This window comes from Tupaia chinensis, unplaced genomic scaffold (genome assembly GCF_000334495.1).
Source record: "Tupaia chinensis unplaced genomic scaffold, TupChi_1.0 Scaffold145093_1, whole genome shotgun sequence".
Lineage (NCBI taxonomy): Eukaryota > Metazoa > Chordata > Mammalia > Scandentia > Tupaiidae > Tupaia > Tupaia belangeri.
This window is the reverse complement of record NW_006204954.1, coordinates 1,295,628-1,311,774: the sequence shown is the minus strand read 5'-3', so window position 1 is coordinate 1,311,774 and position 16,147 is coordinate 1,295,628. Positions and strand designations below refer to the sequence as shown.

The 16,147-nt window shown below is 44.0% G+C and overlaps 1 protein-coding gene across 2 annotated transcripts in view; it reads left to right on the top strand.

The window, feature by feature from the left end:
- ANKDD1B (ankyrin repeat and death domain containing 1B) overlaps window positions 1-16,147 on the top strand; it is a 67,876-nt gene that overhangs the window by 43,029 nt on the left and 8,700 nt on the right. For both annotated transcript variants that reach the window (XM_014583909.2, XM_006167782.2), the window contains exons 9-12: window positions 703-801; window positions 5,357-5,455; window positions 9,776-9,874; window positions 12,929-13,024. In XM_014583909.2, the coding sequence (XP_014439395.1) occupies window positions 703-801; window positions 5,357-5,455; window positions 9,776-9,874; window positions 12,929-13,024 (393 nt within the window). The remainder of the gene's footprint in view (window positions 1-702; window positions 802-5,356; window positions 5,456-9,775; window positions 9,875-12,928; window positions 13,025-16,147) is intronic.

Genomic DNA, 16,147 nt, shown 5'->3' with positions numbered 1-16,147 from the left:
TGCTGCCAGGTCTAGAACTTGAACTGTAACCAACTATATTAGAGTTCAGCGCCTTAACCACCATGCCACCTGCTGCCCCTCTTTTCTTTTTTTTATTTAATTTTTAAGTTGCTATGGGGTATGTGTTCTCATTAGAGAGAGAGACAGAGAGTGTGAGCGAGAGCTACACCTCCCAGGAAGGATGGTTACACCACAATCCTTCTCCATTCTCTTCTGGGGACCCTGGGCATGCATGCACATGTGCCTGGTGTGCCTCTCAAGCTGCTGGGTCTGGAACACAAACTGCACTGTCAGCTCTCTAAGATGCAGCTGCCCCAACCACCCTGCCACTGGCTGGCCCTCTGGCTTCTTCTTCTATGGGCACGAATCCCAATCATGAGCGTTCATTCCACTCTTGTGACCTAATTACCTCCCAAAGGCCCCACCTTTCAGATACCATCATATTGAGACTAAGATTTCAATGTATGAATCTGGAGGGACATAAACATTCAGTCCATTGCACATATATTCCCTAGGCCTCTGACACTTTTATGGGACTCACTTAGAAGTATGGCTCCCAAAATAATTGAAAACATGTTGGATTTTCTTTCTTAGGTAGTTGTACTGTTTTAGTGTATTAATTGATTACCGCGTAATAAATACCAGAGAGCACGCTGGACTTTAACCAGAATCCCTTTCTGCCTCTCCATTTGTCTCTTGCAGTTCAATGTCAGTGTTTTGCAGATAGCAACCCGGAATGGTCATGCATCCCTTGTCGATTTTCTTCTCAGTGAGAACGTTGATCTGCACCAGAAAGTGAAAGTGAGTCTTTTCCCATAACACGGGCTTTGGTTCTGGCGCCAGGAGGCTGGCTGTGTCAGGGAGATGCCCCTTGCAGATACGTGTGGGGAATGAGATGTTTCACAAGGGAGGAATTCTTTCTGGGAAGGCTGACTAACTTTTTTTGGAAGCCAAGTCTTAATCTGGAGAAATAAAATCCAAAGGATGAATTGTAGAAAGCCACTGAAGTTCCTGAATAAAACAAAATCTTTGAGTTTTAAATATTTATATTTGCTGCAATAAAAATTTCTCATGTGTCTAGAGATGCTGTTATTCTTGTATTAATTTTATCAATCTGGAAAAATGACGAAGCTGCTGTAAACCTGAAGAGTGATAGTTTTCCCCCTTCACTGAGTGATCTTGTTTTTCTTTTGGAAGTCAATCCTTTACACTGATTTAGGTTTTCTGAGGTTTGAGTTGGCTTTGGTAGAATTAACAAAGGCCCTCTGTGCTGGAATTACATGAGAAGTGTTCTCTATTTTTCACTCTGTTTTCATTTCTCCTGTGAGAATATTATTTCCTCTGATCTTGCTGAGCCGTTACTATTTTATTATATTAACTCAAGAGAAAGGATGTGATTTGAACCATGTGTGACGGTTTTCGGTGTGATGTTAGGGGAATTGGCCCTGAACTTAACCTGGTTCAACCCAAGGACACTTCCTGTTGCTCAGGAGGAGCTGGGCCCCAGCAAGGGGGTGACTCTAGCAAGAACACTGACATTCCTCTTTGAGATGAGAAATATTTTCTTTTTGTCTCTGTCGACCCCTATTTTTGTTTATGAGAGAGAGGGGAAAGAAGAGACAGAGATAGGTATTTTTGATGTGCCGCCCTCCTCCAGCCGCAGACTCCCAATCAGTGTCCAGTGTGCTCAGGTTGGCCTGGGAATACAGCCTGGGCCCCCTAAACAGCTTCCAGCCTCCCCAGCAGCAGTGCTACTTATGCACCACCTCGGTTAGCTGGGCCTGCCTTATCTATGCCTAGTGCCGCAAGGGGGAAGGTTATTCCTGAGCAGAAGAGACCTACGCAGAAAGCCTCCCCGTTGTGCCTCACCAGCCGACCTCAGTGCCTCCTGTCTCCTTTAATCCCAGTGCCCTTGGGCAGTCTGACTTTCTCAGTCATGGTGTCCTATCTGTCCCCTCCTCTCTTCTTCTTCTGTATGCTGGTACTACTTGTGGCAACTCACTGTGTCTCTCTTCCATCCTGAGAAGGACCTGGAGTCAGGAAGGTCTGGGATCAAGTCCTGTTTCTTTCACTTCCTGCTCTGTGGCCTTGTGGAAGTTGTGCCTCATGTGTAAAGTGGAGACTGTAAGATCTAACTCTTCAGGCTGTGGTAAATGGTTGCTGAAAGCTGTTCGCCCAGTGCTTAAAACAGAGTGCGGATAGTTCCTGGCTTCTGATGGTTCAAGATAATGATTTTTCGACTGTATGATGGTGTAAGCGTAATACGCAGTCAGTAGGAATCACAATAGGAGTACCCATAGAACCACTGTGTTTTCCACTTTCAGTATATTACTCAATAAATTACATGAGATAGTCAATACTTCATTATAAACTAGGCTTGGTTACCTGAGTTGAGGAAGTGGATGCGTAGCAAGCACTGTGATAAGGCTATGCCTAGCTGATGGTTATTGTGGTGATTATTGTTATTATTTACTGCCAGAGGACATGTACACTTGCCAGAGAGAGGGAGAGGGAGAGGGAGAAAAGATCCCTCCCCTCCTTGGGGTACAGTCATGCCGCAATCCCTTCTCCTCCATTTCTCCATCCTGCTGGGAGTTAGAACACAAACACATGTGCCTGGTGTATTTTTCAAGCCAGCAGACCGGATTCGAACTGCAGTCAGCCTTGTAGGATCTTGCTCTCTTAAATCAGTAGGCCCTGGGCTGGCCCCCATTGTTATTTTTTTTAAGTTGTTTTTTTTTTTTTTTTTTTTCAGGGAAGTGACATACAAAAATGAATGTGAGGAAGTGAGGTATAGAAATCATTGGATGGGTGGCCAGCAGGTGGAGTGGTGGTTGAGGTGCTGGATTTCCACATGGCCAACTGTGGTTCAAGTCCCAGACCTGGCAGCTTGCTTTCTCATTTTCCATCTCTCTCTCTCTGGTAAAATTTTCAAAAATAATAGTAGTAATAAATAAAATTAAATAATTAAAAAAAGAGAAATCATTGGATTGGTTACAGGTGGACTGCAGGCTGCATGAACAACCTAAATGTGGGCTTTTTGTGATGAACAGAAGTGTTGCTAATGTGATTGGCTGTAACTTAGTAACCAACTCAGGAAAACAGTCGAACATGTACAATTTCAGCTTATCCATAAGAATCCTAGTGTGGGAGTACAGCAGCCATTTGGCGTTAAGATAGTTTAATTTGACACTTTCATGAGTAAGAAAGACAGAGACCGTGACAGAGACAGAGAGACAGCACTCCCAACAAAGTCCTATGCTGCGACTCAACCTCAGCCTCAGCCAGCCCTACATCCTGAGCATGTGTGTGCCCCGTGTACTCAGGGAGGTCTCTGGACACGAACATGGGATCTTCCCATGTGGATCAGCCTTGTTGAGTGCTGTGCTTTTTTCACCTCAGGCCCACCACCGGGCATCTGACGCTTAATATTAATATCAGCTCTCGGGACCAGCAGTTGGCATAACGTAATGGCTATGTCGCTGGACTCCCATGTAGTTGACTGCAGTTTCAGTCCCGGACCCAGTGGCTTAAACTCAGACCAGCTGCATGTGCATGTGTGTACAAGATCCCAAGAGGAGAATGAAGGAGAAGGGATTGTGGCATGGCCATCTACCTGGGGGGTAATTCTCACTTTCTGTCTCTCTGTCTTCTGACAAGCACACACACCCTATAGCAAAAACCTCTAAAACAAAACAAAAAAGTCAGCTATTACACTTGAGCAGCACAGCACTCCAGCCTAATCACCCAGTCTCACAAACATCTACGTTGTCCTCTCCCTCCGCTCACTCTGCTTCCAGCTCAGCCACTGTTCTGCCCACAGTCTCATGGACCTTCTGGTCTTCCTCACTCACACCCATCGCCCCACACTGGATGCCCCTGGCCCTCACCCACATTAGATGCCCCTCACCTCACTCTCTTGCCTTAATCTCTTTTGCCCCTAATTCCTTTATTGTTTCTCCCCTACCCATTTCCTCCTCTTAGCTACTTTCTCTTCTCCTGGAGACATGTTGCTCCCCTGCCTCCACAAGTCAGCACAGCTGGGTAGGAGGGAGGCAGCAGGGGAGTCCGGAGGGGTGCACTGCAGCCTGCAGGGCTGGGAGTCAGCCCGGGGTATGGGTGAGTAGAGGGACCAGGAGGCTCTAAGTGTGCGAGTGGTCAGAAAGACAGAGGCAGGCTTGCAAGGGACTGGGGGACTAAACTGTGTCTGGACTCTCTGCGGGGCTTGAGGGGGCTGGGCAGTGTCCCTGAGTAAGAATGGGGGCATTGGGAGTTGGCAGGCGGTGTGGTTAAGGGCACTAGACTCACTCCCACATGGCTGACCCTGGCGACTTGCTTTCTCACGTTCTTTCTCTCACCCTCTCTCTCTTACTCTGCCTCTCTCTGGCCAAATTAAAATAAATAAATAAATAAAGTTAAATAAAAGTAATTCTTATTAAAAAAAAAAAAAAGGAGAAGGGGGGCTCCAGGAAGTGAGGGTTCTAGGCCCAATCATTCAGGAAATGCTAAAGTGCATAGTATTCCCACTGTCCTTTAGCTCTTTTGCAGTTCAGCCTATTGAAGACTTTTTTTTTTTTGGAGAGGTTTTTGCGATAGGGCACGTGCGCTCTCCAGACAGAGAGAGACAGAGAGACAGAGAGACAGAAAGCGAGAAATCACCCCCCGGGAGGATGGCCATGCCGCAACCCCTTCTCCTCCATTCTCCTCTTGGGATTTTGGGCATGCACGTACACGCGCCTGGCGTGAGTTTTAAGCCACCGGGTCCGGGACGCGAACTGCAGTTGACTACATGGGAGTCCAGCACTAACTATGGTTGACTACATGGGAGTCCATTACACTAACTGCTGGTCTCTTGAAGACTTTCTTAACCTGCATATTTGAACTTAATGCCAGTTCTTCTGGAGAGCCTTTTCAGCCCTCCTAAGTGGTCAGCCCTTCCCCACCCCCACATGTACTCTCACAGTACTTTCTTCTTTTCTTTGGAAGCACTTATCACAATTTGTGATTACATAGGTATTTGTGTGATTTAAAAAACAAAAACAAAACTAACATTTGCTCACCTCACTAGATTACAAGAGTCCTGAGAATGGGCTTTGTTCACTGCTATGTCCCTAGCATCCTGTAAAGCTTGGCCCATACTAGGTGCTCAGTATATGAATAGTTGCAGGATGAAAGGGAAGAAATGCTTGCTGAGGAACAGGTTTGGCAAAGATTGCTGAACACTTTCTGTGGACCCGCCACTGGGTGGGCAGTTTCAGTACTTGGTTATCATCAGGAAATATCTGCAGAAGCCAGTAGCTTTTTGATTTGAATGAAGCCAGCCTTTTGGATTTGAGTTTTTTCTTTCTTCCTGCAGCCTAAGGAGTCCCCTCTTCACTTAGCGGTTATCAACAACCACATCACGGTTGTGAACAGCTTATTAGGTGCACAGCATGACACTGACATCTTAAATCAGGTAAGCCAGAACCTGAAGAGTTTATTTTCTTGCGTTTCAACACAGTGCATGTTTACAAGGAGTTTTGATTGAGTTCAAAGTGCCTAAAAACTCCTGGGAGGAATGTGCATGTTATTTTTATTTTTTCTTCTGCAACCCCCTACCCCACCCCCTATGGCCACACACATACTTTGTCTTTCTCAGACGCTCCAGTGGGGGGTTAGCCAGTGCATGATTAAATTGTTCACATTTATCAGGCCCGGCCCTTTTGATAGATAAACAGTAGCTCTGAGGTAAATTGCCAGAGGCTCTTTAAATCAAAAGCCACTCCCCCAGTGGGAATGTTGTAATTGGCAGGGAGCCCATCCCCACTAGAAGGGAGCTTTGTTTCTGTATTAGAGACAGTAAATGTGTCTTCCTTTTACCCGAAGGCAAAAGAGACCTCTTGGAATAAAAAACACCCTGAATTCAATCAACTGGAGCAGAATCAAATGCCTCATAAAAGCAATCCATCACTGGCTGGAAATGGAAATGTCAAGGTGGAATAACAAAGAGGCCAGGCAGGCACTGTGTGAAGCAGGGCCTGCTCTCTGGGGTTGAGCTGCTTTCTTCCAGGAGATGTACAAGAACAGGAAAAGGAGTCTTTCCAGGGTCCTGAGACCAGATGAGCCCTCAGTCATGCACCATCCCACCCCCTCAGTTAGCAAGGAGCCATAGTACAAGAGACATGCCTATCCTAGCCCACTGTGTGGCCCTCAGTGGCTTCATCTGTAAGACCAGAGCTCTCGCCAGGTATCTACATCTCCTTCAACCCCAGCCCGGGAGTTAATTTTTGCCCTGAGCTAAACAGAAGCTGGTCTCTGCCTCTGTTCCTGTATCCCCAGGAGATCTTCTCCCTCCTGTGTCTTCCACTATCCCAGAAGTTTTCTAGGGGAGCAAAACTCCTCTAGTTATTAAATACACCTATGTATTCAACCATGTTAATGCCCAAATCTTTCCTAATGTACAAATTCTTTTTTCCTTCCTTTCTATCTTTTATTTATGGATTTTTTTTGAGAGAGATATAGAGAAAAGGAGAACCCTTGACAGGGTCTCCTTATACCATGATCCCCTTCCCCTATTCCTCCAACTTGTTGGGATCTTGAGCATGCTTGTGCCAGCTCCTGGGTTTGAACTGGTGGCTTCCAGTACTGCAGGTTAGTAAGCTATCCACTATGCCACCAGGTTGGACTTCTACTGGGCAATTCTTTGCTAAATACACAGAGGGTTGGCCTCATTTGTAGTAGTTAAGTGCAGCACAGAGGAAGCTAGATCCCACATGGACAAGAGGGTTTGAATTCCAACCCCATCAGCATGAAATAGAGCATTGGAGGAAAATGGATTGTGGTATGATTGGGCTCCTTTGCAGGATGCTTTCTGTCTCTCTCCTGTATTCAGGTGACCTCTGTCATAAAAACATTATATAGAAGCTCTATTTTGACACATGATTCGGTTTCACCAGCACTGACAGGATCCACTCTAGGGGAGGAATGTTTGGTTGGCTTGCTATCCAGTGATGGAACTAGACTTTCTCATTTCAGTTTCTGTTGTTGTTATTAGAAGGAATACACATATAAAATAAGAACATTCATATTCTAAATATCTAATATTTATATAAAATAAGAAAAATATATAAAAACTTGAATGTATTCATCTTCACCAAAGTAAGATAACACTTACTGATATTTTAATGCATTTCCTGCCTTCTAGAATTATAGCAGTGTCGTCAAAATGAGATTTTGTTGGTATTTGATGTATTATGCTTGTGTCTTTTTCATGCTGTATAGACCTTTGAGAGGTTTGCCTGTATAAGTGTGATGTCTTAGACAATTAGTCCCCAGAGGGGCATCCTGCCATCTATAGGCAGGTCTTTAATAATGCTTTTTTTTTTTGCTATAGAGCATGTGCACTCACCAGAAACACAGAGAAAGACAGAGAGATAGAAAGTGAGAAATCACCCCGAGGGAGGATGGCCACGCCGTAATTCCTTCTCCGCCTTTCTCCTCTCAGGATCTTGGGCACACACGCACACGTGCCTGGTGTGAGTTTAAGCCACTGTGTCTGGGACTCGAACCGCGGTCGACTACATGGGAGCTCAGCGACATAGCCATTACGCTAACTGCTGGTCCCTAATAATGCTTTTTGATAATCACACTAAAACCTCAAGCACGTTGGCCCCGTGCTGGAGTAGGAAGAGTTCTGGGCTACAAGTCATTGCCCAGCTGTATGACCCTGGGGAAGCTGCTGCTTCTCTGATTAAGGGGTTAGGTTAGATCATATCCAAAGTTTCTTTCTGCCCTAAGATTTGAGAAATGTCGGCATTCGTTCTTGCAAAAGGTTAAGATAGGTGATTTTCCTGTGATTTCACAAGTATCTTTAAAACACTGTCATTCTATACCATAGGAAAATTATTACTCTAGAAAGAAATTAGAAGTATTGTACTCCTTTATACATTATAGTGTAGAAAATTTAGAAAACAGAAAAACATTGGAAAGCCATAAAAAACCTGCTTATCTTTACATCTAGACATTGCCATTATTGATGTTACTGATGCATTTCCTTCTCTTTCTGTATATGTATTTTTTAAAATTTCCTATAGGGCTTCTGCACTCACTGAAGGGGCCACAGAGAGAGGGGAAGTGAGAAAACACCCCCAGGAGGGATGGTCACATTGCAATTCCTTCTCCTCCATTCTCCTCTCAGGAATTTGGGCAGATTCATACACACACCCAATATGTTTTTCAAGCCACTGGATCTGGGACTCGAACAGCATAGTCATTCATGTAAAGTCAGCTGTTTTAACCACCAACCCATTGACTGGCCCAGGTCTATATGTACTTTTTAATTAATCAAGTTCAACTAGATTTAGTGTTGCATCCTAAGGTTTTTTAAATTATTTCAATTTCTATTATTATTTATACATTCAATCACTATATATCATTTAGATTGTAAAGAGACTTTACCCAGCATGATATACACCTCAGTCCAGCCAAGTTGAGACTATACACATTACTATACTTACTGTACACATCCTCATCAACAGATAGGAAACCATATCTGTGTCCCACAAATGTCTTACCTCTCTATTTTTTTCCCCAAATTTCCTTACCTATGCTCACTTCAGCTTTGCCTCTAGTGTCCTTAACAGTTTTTAATGTTTTTATGTCCTCCAGTCTTTCAATCTCTACCATAGAGTGCAGACAGTCAGTGTATGTTAGGTGGAGACGTATAATGTCCCTCTTTCATAGCCTGACTTGCTTCACTCATAACAAATCTTTCATATTCGTCCATTTTCTATCAAATTCCAGGGCCTTGTTGTTTTTTATGGCTAAATAGTATTCCATGGAGGATATGTGCCATTTCAATCCATTTTTGTGGACATTTGGGTTGGTTCCATATCTTAGTAATCGTGAATAATGCTGCAATAAATGTAATTGTGCAAGTGCTTTTCCAGTTGAGCGTTCTCCTGTCCTTTGGATAGATACCGAGGAGTGGGATTGCTGGATCACATGGTAGTTCTATTTGAAGGTCTTTGAGGAACCTCTATATTGTTCTCCACAGTGGCTGGACCAATTTACATTCCCACCAACAGTGTAGGAGGAGTGTTCCTTTTTTACAACATCCCCTCCAGCACTTATTGTTTTATATATTTTTTTAATCTTCGCCATTCTGATTGGGTTAGGTGTTATCTCGCTTTCTAAGGTTTTAAACATTGTATTATAAACTTACATTTTTTAGAGAGAGAGATTTTTGCTATAGAGAGTATGTGCTCGCTGGAGAGACAGAGACAGAGAGACAGAAAAAGACATTATGTCAACTGTTGGTTCCCCAAACTTTATTTTTAAAAATAATGTTTGCAATAATCTTTTTTGTGGTAAAATATAGATAACAAAATTTTCCATTTAACTTTTAAAAAACATTTTATTATTTTTTAAAGAGATTTTTGATTTCTTCCATAGAGTGCAGACATTTGGTATATATTGAGTGGGGATACACAAAGTCTTTGAAAGATTGTCTGGCTTACTTCCCCTCACAGTAAGTCTTCCATATTCCATAATGGTTGCCTACTATTCAAATATATAGGTGTACCGTATGTATCTGAGTCTCCTTGTAGTTCTTTTTCAGTTTTTATTATTACTGATACTGCAACAAATGTCCCCTGAATTTTTAAAAAATATGCATTGTCCATTTTCCTTCAAGGTATATAGGATACCTCTACTTTCCCTTTATCTTTTTGTCTATGCAAGTTACTTTCTCCTCCTTAATATGCTGCAATTATATTTTAAACATTTCTCATGGCAGAGGCAGCAAACACCTCTGCATGTAGCTGCTGACCTTGGAAATGTGGAACTGGTGGAAACTCTGCTGAAGGCGGGCTGTGACTTGAAGGTGGTTGATAAGGTGATTATACAGACTTCACTGGGTTCAGCTGGGCGGTTGCTAGACCCTCCCTACTGGCTGTCTGCCTTGAGCAGCAGCCTTAGCACACCCTTTGTGAGGCGGGCACAAACAAGGAAAACTTGTTGGTGAAATGTCCCAGTTTCGGTCAGTAAGGTTTTTCTTTCTTTCTCTTTTTCCTTTTCTTTTGTTATACAGTGCATGCTCTCACCAAAGAGAGACAGACAGAGGAAAAGTGAGAAAGCATCCCCTTTGGGTATGGTCACACTACAATCCTTCCTCCTCCATTTCTCCTTTTGGGATTTTGGGTAGGCATACTCACGTGCCTGGTGTTCTCGAGCGGCCGGGTCTGGAACTTGAAGGCTGCATTTGGACCCAGCCACCTAACCACCACAGCACAGGCTGGCCCAGTCAGTAAGAATTTTTACTCTGAGTAACAGAATATGTGTTTCTTAAAATCCAAATGATTTTTCAAATTTTTGAAAAGATTATAAATCCACTTGGTCCAAAAATTTAAAAAACAAACAAAACATAGCTAGTGAAGGTTTTATAGTAAACATTTTCCTCCCACCTTGGCCTTATTTGTGGTTACCCCCTTACCAGGCCATGTATACCCATTATTATATATATTTTCTGTTCTTTGTGGAGTTTCTCTACGCATATACAATCAAATATAAATATACTCTTACTCCATTCCTCCATGCTCTTAGACAGCAGTACATATTTATACATACCATTCTGTGTTCAGCTTTTTCCTCTTAACATTATAGAGATGTTTCCATACCAGTACATGGAGAGTTTCTTCATTTCTTTTCTTTTTTTTTAAGAATTTTTTATTTTATTTATTTTAATTTGACCAGAGAGAGAGAGAAAGGAAGATCCCAGGTCTGGGGCTTGAACAGCATCGGCCATGTGGGAGTCCAGCACCCTTAACCACCACGCCACCTGTCAGCCCCTCTTCATTCCTTTTTAATAAACCATGGTACAGATATATCATAGTTCATTTAACTCATCATCCACTGACGAGCATTTAAGTTGTTCTCAAGATTTCGACAGAGCTACAGTGAATGAATCACATGGGTGTAAATCTCACTTTCCCAAATGCTTTTTTTGTTTGTTTGTTTTTATTGTTGTTGTTTTTCCCTATAGGGTGTGTGTACTGGTTGGAGAGAGAGAGAGGGAGAAAGAGAGAGAGAGGGAGAGAGAAAATGAGACCTCTTTGTACCCAAGGGGTGGTGGTGGTGGTGGTGGTGGCCATACCACAGTTTCTTTTCCATTTTCCTCTTGGGATCTTGGGCATGCACACACACACACACACACACACACACACACACACACACACTCACTCCTTGAGTGTTTTTCAAGCTCGGAAACAAACTGGGGCTCAAATTGCGCAGTTAGTCATTTGGGATCCAGCTGGTCCCTAGAGGGTCTTTTGTCCACCCTACCCACTCACCTTCAAGAGCAAAAGTATCTGGACTTTCACTCCAGTATGCACTCCCTAGGAAGATTTTCTAATGAGCTTGAAAACATTGCCTCTCAGAATCTTGCCTTCCCTAGATAGGCTAATTATGGTGATTCAAAACAGCTTTACAAGCCAGAGTTTAGACATCATACAATTAGAGGCTTGCTAAATGCCTGCAAAATGCAGTTCTTCCTAATTTCATTACTGTCTCTTTCGATTAGAAGCTGATTACTTTCAGCCCTAACTTGCCAACGTACCTGGGTCTTAGCATCTGGACTGACAGCCAAATCATTTGTGTTGAAAATTGCACTTGTTGCAAATATCCAGCCAAGTAAGAGGATTAGTGGTATAAATTTCTGGATCTGTAAGGATAGAAAGGTGGGTTCCTAAGACTGGAACTTCTTTTGAGGTTATTTCTGACCTTCATTTATATTCAGGGTCCCTGAGCAAATTCCTCATGGGTTGCTTGAAGTGCAAATGAGAATTACTATCCTCTGCTCTGGGAAAAACGTATAGATAGAGAAGTTGTGTACTACACAAAATCTAGGGGATACTGCTTACAAAACTATGTGCCCTGGCTTTGAACTCTATCCATCATGAAAAAAAAAAGCACATATTTTTGTAATTTGTATAAGGCACCATAAGGGGTCCAAGAAGTTCATGCCTCAAATTATGTCTAGAACAACCCTTGTTACTCCTTCCTTTAGGTTAAGACTCAAACTCCTCACTCTTGGTGAGAGGCAATATGATATAATGGGGAAAAAAACCTCTTGATAAGAGTCCAGTGACTGTTGCTAGTGCTATTATTATTACTGTCCTTAGCAAGATCCAGTCCTTTTCTGTTTTACTAGTCTACCCTCCTCAAAACATGACTGCTACTTCCTGGTCTAAAGTGGCTGTTTAAGGTCCTACCATCATTCAGCAATCCACTCAGAAGGAGGAGAAAAGGAAGGAGAATGCTACCCCTCCTCTGTTTAGTTTGTTTGTTTATTTTATTCATGATAGAGAGCACGTATGTGCTCATGAGAGGGGGTGGGGGAAGTGGAAGAGACGCACCCTTAATAGCATCTGGTCCTGTCACCATCCACTTTCCTCTGTCTTCCAGTTCTTCAGGCTCTTGGGCATGTGCATGCCTGCCCAATGTTTTTCAGGTTGACCCAGGCCAGGAACCTGAACTTGTAGTCAGTCATGAGGCTTCCAGAACTGCAGTTCAGTAAGCTACTGACACTGCCACAGAATCAGGGCCTCTCCTCTCTTTAAAGATATTTTCTAGAAGGTGTATGTGCCACTTCCATTTATATGCCACCAGCCAGGAACGTTTGTCATGTACCTAGTGAATTACAAAGGAAAATTAGGAAATGTTTGGGGTGGCACATGTCCTAGGGACTTAATATGCATTATCACATTTACTCACTGCATCTGGGGTAATTAGTGGCCCAAAGAAGCTAAAGACTTGCCCAAGTTCATTCAGCAAGGAAGTGATAGGATCAGGATTTGAACATGGGCTTCCTAAGACTAGAACTGCTAAACAGTAGGACTAAAGCTGCTAATCATAGGCATAACATGTGACTCTGCTTTTTTTTAACTTTTAGCAAGGAAAGACTGCCCTGGCTGTGGCCTCCAGGAGCAACCACAGCCTGGTGGTGGACATGCTCATTAAGGCAGAGAGATACTATGCCTGGAGAGAGGTAAGGAAATGGTGTCTGTTCACATTGGTTTCAAGAAATTCTAAAATTTCATCTTAATTTCTGCCGTAGTTTTTATTTTTAAAGAATTATTTTATTTAACATTTTATTATTATTATTATTATTTAAATTTGACCAGAGAGAGACTGGGGTGGGGGCTGGTAAAGTGAGAAAGCAAGCCCCCAGGCCTGGGACTCAAACTGCTGTCAGGTATGTGGGAGTTCAGCTTCCCTAACCATCCTGCCATCTGCTGGCCCCTCTGCAGTAGTTTTGAAGTTGTTTACTGAATTGTTTGGTTTCCATGTGTGTTTTTGAAGGCTCTTTCTGTTGTTAATGTCAAGTTGAATTCCATTGTGGTTGGAAAGATGCTAGATGTAGTTTCTACTTTTTTTAAGTTTGGAAAGTCTTGTTTCGTGCTCTATTATGTGGTCAGTCTTCACAAATGTTCCATGTGTGGCTGAGAAAAATGTGTATTTTGTAGTTGTTGGGTGAAATGTTCTCTGAATGTCAGGCCCCGTTTGGTTCATGCTGTCACTTAGCTCCTGTGTGTGTTTTCTGTCTAGATAAGCTGTCCCACAGTGACAGCAAGGTGCTGACATCCCCGATTAGTGTGTAACAATCTCTCCATAGACCTAGTAGTGTTTCTTCTATGTATTTGGGTGCCTTGGCTTGGGGCCTGTAATATTTATAATTGTTATGTCTTCTTGGAGAATTAACGCCTTTAGTCCTATCTAGTTAGTCCTTCTTTGATCTTTTACTGTTCTTAATCTTCAAGTCTATTCTGTCCAATATCAGTATTGCGACTCCAGACTTGTGTTGGTTTCTGTTTGCATGAAATGACTTTTTTCCAACCCTTCACTTTCAATCTGAATATGTCTGTATCAATGAAGTGCATTTCTTTTATGCATCATATATAGAAAGCTCCTGATTTTTTAGTATATGTGCTGCCGAAGCGAGCACGAAAGCTCCTGATTTATTAAAAATCCATTCAGGCAATCCGTGTCTTTTTTTTTTTTTTTTTGGAGAGATTTTCGCTATAGGGCGCGTGCGCTCGCCAGACAGACAGAGAGAGACATAGAGACAGAAAGCGAGAAATCACCCCCCAGGGGGGATGGTCACGCCGCAATCCCTTCTCCTCCATTCTCCTCTCGGGATCCTGGGCACGCACGCACACGCGCCCGGAGTGAGTTCTAAGCCACCGGGTCCGGGACACGAACCGCGGTCGACTACGTGGGAGTCCAGCGACATAGCCATTACGCTAACTGCTGGTTCCCAGGCAATCCGTGTCTTTTAACTGGGGAATCATGGAATGATTTTCTCATCTCCTAGAATTACTTGTATGTTTCTTCTTACATCTCATTGAGTTCGGTCATGATGAATATTCTGAATTCCTTTTTTTCTTTTAGAAATTTTAGCCTTAGTGTACATGTGCTTGCTGAGGAGAGAGAGAGACAGAGACAGTGAGAGAGAAAGTGAGACATCATCCCCCACGTGAGTGGACTCCCTTCTCCTCCATTCTTTTCTTGGGATCTTAGGCACACGTGCAGGAGCACCTTAAAGTGTATACAGCCTTTGGACTATGGCTACAGGGCATGTGAAAGCTCTCAAGAAAGACATAATCTACCGCTGGATTAGAAGAAACCTGAGCATCAGCTGGAGAGGCCAGGAAAAGCTTGTTAAGAACAATGAGGTGCTCCACAGCTGAAGCACCCGGCTTTGCCTCCCCCATTAAAGAATGAGCACAGAACGGCTCCGGCCGGCCGCAGTCTTTCAGCAGAGATGCTGGGTCTGTCTGACCTCAGCTTTTATTTGTCAGTCCTTTCTCAATCCACAGCCCTTCCCCTCAGGGTACCCTATCTCTTTGCCCTCAGGCAGGGGTGCATGCACACGCACCTGATGTGAGTTTCAAGTCACCGGGTCTGGCACTTGAACTGTGGTTGGCCATGTGGGAGTCCAGTGATGTAACTACTCTACCATCTGCTGGTCCCGAATATTCTGAATTCCTTTTCCAACATTTCTGTGATTTGCTGTGTTAGTGAAGAGTTATTATATTCCTTTGGGGGAAAGGTATTACCCTGTTTCTTCCCCCCACATTTCTTGTTTATATCTCTGCATTAGTTTTTAGGCATCTCATGGAGGACTCACTTCTTCCTAATTTCTGGAGTAGGTTCTACAATGCTGGGGGGGCGGCGAGGGGAGGATGGTGTCAAGAACAGCACTAAGGTCCCAACTGTGCCTCTGGCAGAGTGGTCCAGGACGGACTGGAAGCCAGCTGCCTCTTCCAGATCAGGGCCGGGCTTGTGTAGCCTGTATGTGATACAGCTCAGGCAGGTCCAGAAGAGCTGCCCTGTGAGTGACGTCAGTTGCAGCAGGTGCAGTTTCAGAGTTCTTCTGGGGGCAGGGAGTGCTAGAATCGCAGTGAGTGTCTAAGTTCAGAGTTTCAGAGGATAGTTGCTCTCAATTTTTCTCCAGCGAGGTGTGGGTGAGAGAAGATCCTCCAGACCCTCACCAGCTTCAGACAGCCTCCTCTTTCTTTACATTTCCAAGTATTGGGTCATCGGAAAAGGCATGACTGACTTTTTCTATGCAAAAATGCATCATGACTTTTCCAACAGACAGTGAGGTGAGCCTGAGGAGGTACAAGAAAAGACAAGAACATCTATAGTATTAGTCTTTCTTCCCAGAGAGACGTTAGGGTGGGAGTTTGTACTTGGCAGACTTGATCCTTCCCCTTTTACGGAACAATGCAGGGTGGGACAATGCATTGTGTCACTCTTGTGAGTCTCAGCCTCTGGCTGGCACCGTGCTCCTGCCCCGCCTCTGCAGCCAGTGCCATCCTCACCACGTCTCTCTGCTCCCCTGGGTGCTTCCAGCTCTTGCCGCACTGCAGTCTGCTCAGTCTCCAGCTTGCGGCTCCAGCAGACCCAGGTCCGGGCATGCGACAGCCATCTCCCCAGCAAATACCACAGTCCTGGACCCAGAGTTCAGACAGGGACACTTGGCCAGGCCCCGCACTGAGGGCAGCAGCAGCAAGGCTAGGCGCCCAGTGGCTGCTGCTCCCTTGGGCTTCTTCTGAGGAGGATTTTGTAAACCTCTCAGAACGGGCCCTGAACCTGAGCAGCAGGA